Below are 9,582 nucleotides of genomic sequence, written 5' to 3' on the forward strand. Positions count from 1 at the left end.
AGCGCCGCCGCCGCCGCCGCCAGCGCGGCCGCCGTCGCCGCCGCCGGCCGCCCGGATTGGCTGGTGGCCGCGGCGCCGGCAGTTTCCCACGGCCCGCGGCGCGTGCGGCTCACCGGCGGCGCTGCAGGCGCGGCCCTGGCGGGCGGCCAGACCAATCCAGGCGCGCGGGGAGGGGAGGTGCCGCAGCCGCCGGCGGGCTTATGCCCCGGCCCGGCCTCCCCCGCCTGCCCGCCGCGGGCCCACAGCCGCCCGCGCCTCCTCCTTCCCCCCAGCTGAGACCCGGCGGAGCCCCTGCGGAGCCGACGCACCGCCGCCGGCCAGGGGCGGGCGCGGAGGGCGGGGGCGGGGTTCGCCTTAGCCCTCGGCCTCGCCCCTGCCCCCTCCCCTGAGAGGCTGCCAATCAGCAGAGCGAGAGCCCGGATTGGTCGACGGAAGGCTATTGCGCGGAGGAGGGGGTGCGGCCCCGCCCCTCCGCCCTCTTTACTCGCCCCCTTCACTCCCCCGCCCTCCCCAGGGTCTTGGGAAGGGGCGCAGCGTGGGAAAGGGATGGTTGAGTTTTAACCGGAGGCAGAGCGTGAGCTGGACCAGTGTGTGCGGAACGCGAGCAGCCGAGCGCGGAGAGGCGCCGTGCTGTTAACTCCTTCTTGCCCGCCGCGCCGACCCTCCCCCGGAGTACCCACGCAGCCAGCATGAAGCGAGCCCACCCCGAGTACAGCTCCTCCGATAGCGAACTGGACGAGACCATCGAGGTGGAAAAGGAGAGTGCGGATGAGAATGGGTGAGTTGGAGGCGGCCGAGCGGAGCCTGAATGCGAGGCCAGCGCTGGCTGGCTGCGGTGACAGCGCACGAGGGCCCGGGGCTTCTCGGCGCCCAGCGCTGACCTCTGCGCATCTCTGGCAGGCCTCCGTCCCCCGGTGAGGGACCCTCAAGGCGCTTTCACGCCCAAGTTGCCAAAACAACCAGAGTACCGGGAGGGCGTAGAGGCGACCTTTCAGATCACCTCCTCTGGCTTAACGGCGATTCCTGTTTCTCCTCCCGACCCCATTTAGGAACTTGAGTTCGGCTTTAGGTTCCATGTCCCCAACTACATCTTCACAGATCTTGGCCAGAAAAAGACGGAGAGGCGTGAGTATCTTAGTGCTTTTTTGGGGGGGGGGTTATTTTGTTTTAATAATTAACGGAAAGAACCACCTTCCGTCACTTTGGCATTTACAGTTGTAATGGAAATGCCCCCATTTGTTTTGCCTGCTTTCTTCAGATCATTGAGAAGCGCCGTCGAGACCGGATCAATAACAGTTTGTCTGAGCTGAGGAGGCTGGTACCCAGTGCTTTTGAGAAGCAGGTAATGGAGAAAGTAGGTAGAGCTCTTAGTGTAGCTATCCACGCCTTCAGAATCTTTCCCTCATTAATCTGAACCTCACCAGTATCTTGGAACATAATCGCGTTGTTTGTGCGGAGGAGATGAATTCATCCAGATTCCAACATATTTTGCGAAGACAATTAATTTTGTGGTCGTTTGCACTTTTATGATTTACAAAGCAAAAGCATGCCTATATATTTAAGTTGTTCCCCAAAAGCACTTGGTGCCAGATCAGTTTTTGCTGTCCTCTTCTCTAGGGATCTGCCAAGCTAGAAAAAGCCGAGATCCTGCAGATGACGGTGGATCACCTGAAAATGCTGCACACCGCAGGCGGGAAAGGTACATCTCTAGTCTGGGGTGGGGGAGGGGAGTCCTGAGTGTTTGCGGGTAGAGTGAACAGCTGCTGATGGCTAGGATTGGTGCAGTCGCTGCCTTCTTTTTACTGTGTGCTTTGGGGGCGGGGAGAGAACAGTGCGTGGTGTGTGGGGTTGCCTGCCAGTGCCTTTTTATATGCACATAGGTTTTTCCAGGGAGTTCGTCACCCCAGCCCTCTACAAATTAAACTTATGCACCTTCTTTTGGAAAATACCTATTACGTGTGAGATGCCCAAAAGTTGTGACAGCTCTGATTCAAATAAAGTAGCTTTCACCACATTTGTGTATTGTCATTTTGAGAACAAGCTTTTTTTTTTTTTTTTTTTTAAGTGTATGGTCTTAATTTAATATCCAAGATTTTTAAAAAATGAGCTGCCACGCGACTCTTGAGGAAAGAAACCTGTTGTGGTTAAGTAAAGAAAACCCAAAGGAAGGTAGGAGACGGAGGTCTGAGTGTCTGTCTCCAGCCGGAAAATGCTTTACTTTGGACCAAGTGCCTAAAAGCTCCGTGATGATAACTTACATCTGTGTGTCTAATGAATTTCACTACTCTGTGGTTTTTCTGTCCTTGATGTAGTTTTTGTTGTTTTTGAGGGAAAACATTAAAGGAATGAACATAGTTTCATCTGCCGGTAGGGTATAATTCCAGTTTCTGCTTGGCAGTTTCTAATTGGGCTTTGAACTTGCATTAGCAAACACATACTTCTTACGCTGATTAATGCAAAGATTTTGGTCGACTCTCAAATCTGGACTTTCAGAAGAGCCCATGAATGCTTTTTTTTTTTTTTTTTTTTTTAAGGATGTAGCTACTTGCCAGGAAGGGCTGCCTTTGGGATTGAAGAAATGCGGGAAATGAGCAAAGCTCTGAGGTTTTTCTTTTGTTCGTTTCCTCAGGCTATTTTGATGCGCACGCCCTTGCTATGGACTATCGGAGTTTGGGGTTTCGGGAATGCCTGGCAGAAGTCGCCCGTTACCTGAGCATCATTGAAGGACTAGATGCCTCTGACCCTCTTCGCGTTCGACTGGTCTCGCATCTGAACAACTATGCCTCCCAGCGGGAAGCGGCCAGCGGCGCCCACGCAGGCCTTGGACATATTCCCTGGGGGAGCGCCTTCGGACATCACCCGCACGTCGCGCACCCCCTGTTGCTGCCCCAGAACGGCCACGGGAACGCTGGCACCACCGCTTCGCCCACGGAACCCCACCACCAGGGCAGGTTGGCCACGGCACATCCGGAGGCGCCCGCTTTGCGAGCGCCCCCTAGCGGCGGCCTTGGACCAGTGCTCCCCGTGGTCACCTCCGCCTCCAAACTCTCGCCGCCCCTGCTCTCCTCGGTGGCCTCCCTGTCTGCCTTCCCCTTCTCTTTCGGCTCCTTCCACTTACTCTCTCCCAATGCGCTGAGCCCTTCGGCACCCACGCAAGCTGCAAACCTTGGCAAACCCTATAGACCTTGGGGGACAGAGATCGGAGCTTTTTAAAGAACTGATGCTGTAGAATGAGGGAGGGGAAAGCTTAAGATCCCAGCTGAGCTGGGCTGTTGCCAACATCACCTTAAAAGTCATCAGTAAAATAAAAAGGAAAAAAGGTACATTTTCAGATAAATTTTGTTGAAAGACAAAAGGTTTGTTGGTTTTAATTTTTTTTTAATTTTTTAAAAATCATGTCATGTATCAGCAATTTAAAAAAACTAGTTAAATTTTGTTTCCAGCGTTACATTGAAATAGTATAAACCAACGAAGTGGTGATAGGTTTGTTCTGTGCCTAATTTACTTTGTAAACCTATCTGTCTAAGGATGAATCAAAGTTTGGGAATTTTAACATTTAGTATTTTGGTCTGTTTTTCTCCTTGTATAGTTCCCATCTCTTTTTAGACTTAATTTTTTAAACCACTATGCTCAATGTTAACATGATGCTATTTGTTAATATTTTGACCATTAAGGTGTTGTATAAATAATATTCATTGGGGAGGGTCTATATTGAATTTTATATTTCTGAATAAAGCGTTGACAAATCAGATGATCAGCTTTATCCAAGGAAGAAAACTTGCTAATTCTCTGCCTCCTACAGCAGTAAGGTGAATGTACAAACCATCAGGGGCTCTGAATCTGCATGACCAATGGCTGTTCTCTGCCGAGGCTCACAGTCTGGCTTAGTAGGGAGAGGTCCCCATTTGGAATTGGCAGGGAAGAGACAGAAGATAATTGTGTAGAATATGCCTGCATTTACCAGCCCCAAGCAATGCAATGAATTTTTAATCTCATAGATCTCAAGTTGACAAATGTTAACATGGATAAGTGATCATGGTATGCAAGTGGTCAATGGAAGAGTCCAGTGGAACCTGTTAAATGCATAACCGCATTCTTCTTGGAATTGCCATATTTTCTTTCAACTGGAAATTGTTCCGTTGCGTTTCCCTTTTTGGTGCATGGAAATGTGGTCGAGATACTTTAAAGGGCTTTGCTGCCTTCTCTTTGGTTTATTTAATTTGATTTGGGCTATAAAGTCATCCTTTTACAGGTTTATTCCTTTAGCAGGTGTAGTTTAAACAATCTCCACTGAACTGGGTTTGACCTCTGTTGTACTGATGTGTTGTGACTAAATAAAAAAGAACAAACTCTTCTGCTGTATATGTCTTATATACTTTAGTCTTTCCCTCTGTTGGCTAAGACCAGATAAATTTTCCTTCGTTTTCATTTTGCCTGGTCATCCGTTTCCTAATGTTTGATTTCATTAATTTTAGAATTAGTGCTATTGAATAAGGGGCCTTCATTATGACACAGAACTTTGATGTGACTCCCATAAGGCAACATAGCCCTCTGGCTCTTGTGTCAGATGATCTGGCCCCAAACTGGCCATCTATGGACTAGAAACCTCAAATCTGACTGGGAGTTGCAGGTGGGGAGAGAACTCTGATGAAATCATATAAAACTCATTTACCAAGAGCATTTACTAGATACTCAGTTCCTATGCTGAGAGAATAGAATATTTAAGTTCTTTGCTTTTTTCCTTTTTAACAGCAAAACAGGAAAAGCCAAATGTTGCCACCAAGCCTGGGAATCTGAGGCATGGTGAGAGGTGGCAGGCTGTGATTCCACACCTGCACAGCTCCAGGAGTCTTTCCTTGTCTTGCTTCAAAGGAATTTGTTTAATCCTTTAGTTGCATTTGACTTCTGCGCTGTGTGGTGAAGAAGCTGACACAGGCTTTAGGTTAGAACAAAACGATGTCAGCACAGAGGTGGTAATCTTGGCCCTGCGGGGAGAGAAGTGTCTTCCCATTGCTTTAAAAATCATCCTCCTTCCAACTAAGGAGTACAGTCTCCTAGCTCGGAAGGAGTTTGCCTTGATCCAGAGGGTGGTGGGGAGGAGAGGTAGGAAACCCATTCGGGCAGATGAAATAGAGCCTTCCTTTTCTTTGCCTAACCACTGAGCTCTAGCCCCCTCCTCTGATTAAGAAGACGGGGAAGCAAAGCGAAGTTTGGACTTTGAACTTGAGCAGGGACTTCTGGGTCCCTCTGAAGGGAATGGATGGAGACAGTGGCATTTTTGTGATTGTGGGTTTCAAATGCTAGCTCCCACTCAACGCTTCTCTGTGTGGTTTCAGATGTTGGTCCTCCTGCGATGCACGGTTCTGTTCTCAGCGCTGCCTGTGCCACGCAGACACTCTGTCATAATGCTGTGATGGAAAGTGTTATGATGATTTCTGCCAAGTGTCAGTTTAATTTTAGCAACTGTGATTTCAAATGCAGTTATAGCATTACTGAACAGCATTGTGCTTAGACTACCTTAGAGGCTCTCTCAGGCACCCAGGTTTAGATGGCTGCTAGTGTGGTGAGAAAAAAGTATAGCTTCTCATTTTGCTGGCCCTGCTGGAAACACTGTAGAACTGTAAACGTGTGGCACATTCCTCTTGTCACATCAGTGATCGCCATGTCACCATCTGGTTAGGTCTTATTTTTTGGAGGAAGAGGTGTGGGGGGGTCATTTTCAAGATTTTATAGTTTTCCAAAGAAATATTTTGGTTTCTTTTTAAACACTTTCAAGCTTTCTAGAGATGGTGGAGGTGAGTCTGAACTTCCTGGGAAACAGGATGAAGTTATAATGATAAGCCAGTTGTATGTAGAAAAAAGAAAGTAGGAAAACTCTCCCTTTTGTTCCTCCAGAACTCTCGTTTCTATTCTGAATTGTTGTAGCATGGAGAAAAAAATTGGAGTCATTAGTGGCAATATATATATGTATATATATTGCTTTTTAGGGCTGCACCTGCGGCATAGGGAAGTTCCCAGCCTAGGGGTTGAATTGGAGCTACAGCTGCTGGCCTATGTCACAGCCACAGCAACACAGTATCCAAAAACTGGCTTCGACCTACACCACAGCTCACGGCAACACAGGATCCTTAACCCACTGAGGGAGGCCAGGGATCGAACCTGCATTCTCATGGATCCTAGCTGGGTTTGTTAACCTCTGAGCCACGAAGGGAACTCCTATATATATTTATAATACTTCTACCCATGTAAACAAAAAATTTTTATGTAGCCTATAAATTTATCTTATGTAGATAATATCACCAATAATTACCCATTATCTTCATTATATATTACCATGCATTAACGACATAAAAGATAGTTGGGCAGAATTCTTGCATTAGAGAAACCTTTCAATATAAATCTTTTAGAAAGATTTAGAAAGAAAAAAATCCAAGAGGTATCATTTTTAATTTATTTAGTGTTGTTCAATTAAGATGCGGCTTTTATTCAGCTTTTCTTTGCCTCACTCTGTTACTCACAAAAATCGTGGTATTTTAAATATAGATTACTTATATTTAAAAATTCTCAGAAAACATTATATCTCCTAGTTATAGTTTCCCCCAGCCTTTCTGGTCTGTACCAGTATCACAGCTTTGATGCCTTCATTACATCGCAGAAATGATTTATAATTAAAACAAGTTCAGAGCTAATATCATCTGAGACACTGCTTCAAATGTGGCCCAATTTCTTTCACAACTGGAGCTCTGGGGAATGACAGTGTCTTGGGAAGGGAACTCGATTTCTGGTTCCTGCTCTGCTTTTATCTAATCGAGTGGCATTAGGTAAGTCATTAAGAATTCGCTGGGCCCTGCTTTACTCCATCTGTTGTGGTTGGACTAGATGGAGGTCCTGGGTGTATATTCGTGGGACAGGCACTCATGGGGAAGAAAGCAAAGCATGGGGAAGAAGTCAATGGGTACTGACCCAGGGGGCGTATGTTTCCAGTACTTTCTGTCTGAAGGGTCACACCAGTAGTTTCTGTGTAGGAATTTTGGCCCAGTGTTACCAGATCTTTCAATATTTTTTTTCTTCTATTTTCTTAATGGCCACACCTGCAGTATACGGAAGTTCCTGGGCTAGGGATCAAATTGAAGCTTCAGCTGCCGACCTGCGCCCCAGCCACAGTATCTGAGCTGTACCTGTGTAGCAACACCCGATCCTTAACCCACTGAGGGAGGCCAGGGATTGAACCCGTATCCTCATGGATACTAGTCATGTTCTTTACCCTCTGAACCACAACAGGAACTCCAGATCTTTCAAGTTTTTAAGAGCATCTCCAATTTTAGATTTTTATGGGACATGGCCCAGTTTATGTAGGTGGTAACTAATTCACTGAAACCTGTCTGCCAGCAGGTCTGGGCCAGCAGGCAGCAGTGAACTCTCAGCTCCTGGGCTCTAACCTGAAAGTCTCCCTGAGGGCTAGAATTTTCTTGTCGTGCACATCCTATGAATACACTGAATGAATAAACACTCGCCTAACATAAACAGTGCAGTAATTAGGCAGCTGTAGGTGGTAGTATGTCAAGATAATGGGCAGACGTTTTTACACTCTTTCTGGGCTGTCATATTTCCTCAAGGAGAGAGAAACCGAAATCATTCTTTTTGTTCCAAGTCCAGACCCTTCACAGGAACCTCCTCTGAAGCGGCTCTGAACTTGGCCCCTGGGTTTTACTTGACCAAGGAGGAAGACGGGGTCTCAGCCTGGTGGCCTTCCATGAAAGAGCGGGTGTGTAGCTGGCTTGTGACTCAGCACACCCAAGTCCTCTGAGGCGCCATCTGATTTCAGGAAGAAAGACGTCTCGGCACACAGCAAGCTGTTTTGAACCTCAACTTGAAATATAATGCCTGCCTTGATCTTGATATGCTACAGGGCTTTTCACTCAGATGCTTTAGTGTTCTGCTCTGGGGTGGGGGGCAGGGAGAGAGGGGAGAAAGAAGTAAAGGAAGGAGACACCGGGCTTTTCCTTCTGAGCCCTGGGCAGGTATTGACATGCATTTGCGTCAGAACTGTTTCCCCAGGCCCTCGAGTCCCAGAAAACCCAAGGTAAACAGCTGTGGAGAGCTGGGTCTGCAGAACGCTGCAGGATTCCGGATGTTGTGCTAACAGGGTGTTGTGTCCTGCTCCTTTAGAGTTCTGCTGTAAAAGTTCCCATCATCTTTACTATGATGTTTGTGTTTTTCAAGTGCTTTGTGTTGGCTTTTGACATACATTCGAGTGAAAAGACCCTGTCTGAATAGAAAAACTCTAATCATTCGTACGCAATTGCTAGGTGGTCTATAGCTTGACTTAGCAGAAAAGTCTTGAGAATACCACATTAGGCAGAGAGAGGCTGGCTCTTACCCCTGAGAGCGTTGACGGCTGAAAATTTTCTCTAGCTCCTTTTCTTTATTTATGTTTTATTGTTGTGAATCTCTCCCCTGGGGGCATGGTTTTTGTTTCTGGTGTTGTAGGAATGTTTTATGCACTCGGAATTGAATCATAAAATTAAAGAAGGACATATCTGAGCCCTTAATCATTCTCTTTGACCTCATTTCCTACCGCCTGCTCCTCTGCCACTCTGCTCCAGCCACACTGCACTCTGCTGTTGCTGGAACATGCCAAGTATGCACTCAGCTCCAGGCTTTTGCACTGGCTTTTCCCTGTGCCTGGAATGTTCTTCGCCTAGCTATCTGCTCATCTGCCTGCAACCTGTCATCTACTAGGGGCTCTGCTCAAAGGTCACCTTGCCCTTGCGATCTTCCTTTAGGACCCTATTTAAAACAGTGTCCTGTGTCACCGCTCAGAGGGTCCTTCCTGGATCACATTGGCAAACACAGCTGTCTCCTTCCCCAACTCCTGTCACTCTCCATCCTGTGAGGACTCAATGTGGCAGTCAAGAGCTGATTCAGGCACCAGATGCCTATTCTCCAGATCCTAGTTCTAACTCTTGTTTAAATGCCCTGTGACTCAGTTTCCTCATCTGTAAAATGGGAGTGTCACTGTAAATCACAGGTTTGTAAGTTTTACACCTTGTATTTAATGTGTACATAGAGTACTTAATACAATGCCAGGCACATAGTAAGCACTCAGTAAACATTAATATGTATATTTTTATTTTTATTTTTTTCCATTAGGGCTGCACCCATGGCATATGGAGGTTCCCAGGCTAGGGGTCGAATCAGAGCTGTAGCTGCCAGCCTACACCACAGCCACAGCAACACCAGATCTGAGCCATGCCTGTGACCTATGCCGAAGCTCTGGGCAACGCTGGATCCCTAACCCACTCGGCAAGGGATGGAACCTGTGTCCTCACGGATGCTAGCCAGATTAATTTCTACTGAGCCACGATGGGAACTCCAATATATATATATATTTAAAAAATTTCCAGAGTTTCCGTCATGGAGCAGCAGAAATGAATCTAACTAGGAACCATGAGGTTGCGGGTTTGATCCCCGGCCTTGCTCAGTGGGTTAAGGATCCGGCGTTGCGGTGAGCTGTGGTATAGGTCACAGATGCGGCATTGCTGTAGCTCTGGTATAGGCCGGCAGCTACAGCTCTAATTA

The 9,582-nt window shown here is 47.3% G+C and overlaps 1 protein-coding gene across 2 annotated transcripts; it reads left to right on the forward strand.

The window, feature by feature from the left end:
* The first annotated feature begins 258 nt into the window (after positions 1–258).
* HEY1 (hes related family bHLH transcription factor with YRPW motif 1) lies at positions 259–4,362 on the forward strand. 2 transcript variants are annotated; one of them, XM_047783696.1, is made up of 5 exons: positions 259–778; positions 1,050–1,125; positions 1,259–1,354; positions 1,618–1,699; positions 2,630–4,362. In XM_047783696.1, the coding sequence occupies exons 1-5, from the start codon at positions 690–692 to the stop codon at positions 3,211–3,213; spliced, it is 927 nt and encodes a 308-aa protein (XP_047639652.1). In that variant the 5' UTR covers positions 259–689; the 3' UTR covers positions 3,214–4,362. The 2 variants fall into 2 exon arrangements, with proteins under 2 accessions (XP_047639652.1, XP_047639653.1); XM_047783697.1 differs by having other exon boundaries at positions 262–778; positions 1,259–1,342.
* Positions 4,363–9,582: the final 5,220 nt, after the last annotated feature.

Source organism: Phacochoerus africanus, chromosome 6 (genome assembly GCF_016906955.1).
Source record: "Phacochoerus africanus isolate WHEZ1 chromosome 6, ROS_Pafr_v1, whole genome shotgun sequence".
NCBI lineage: Eukaryota > Metazoa > Chordata > Mammalia > Artiodactyla > Suidae > Phacochoerus > Phacochoerus africanus.

Coding starts and splice junctions, on each gene's coding strand:
- HEY1 (XM_047783696.1), top strand. CDS start 690: ATGAAGCGAGCCCACCCCGAGTACAGCTCCTCCGATAGCGAACTGGAC. Junction 779..1,049: donor GAGAGTGCGGATGAGAATGG/GTGAGTTGGAGG, acceptor GACCCCATTTAG/GAACTTGAGTTCGGCTTTAG. Junction 1,355..1,617: donor AGAAGCAGGTAATGGAGAAA/GTAGGTAGAGCT, acceptor CCTCTTCTCTAG/GGATCTGCCAAGCTAGAAAA.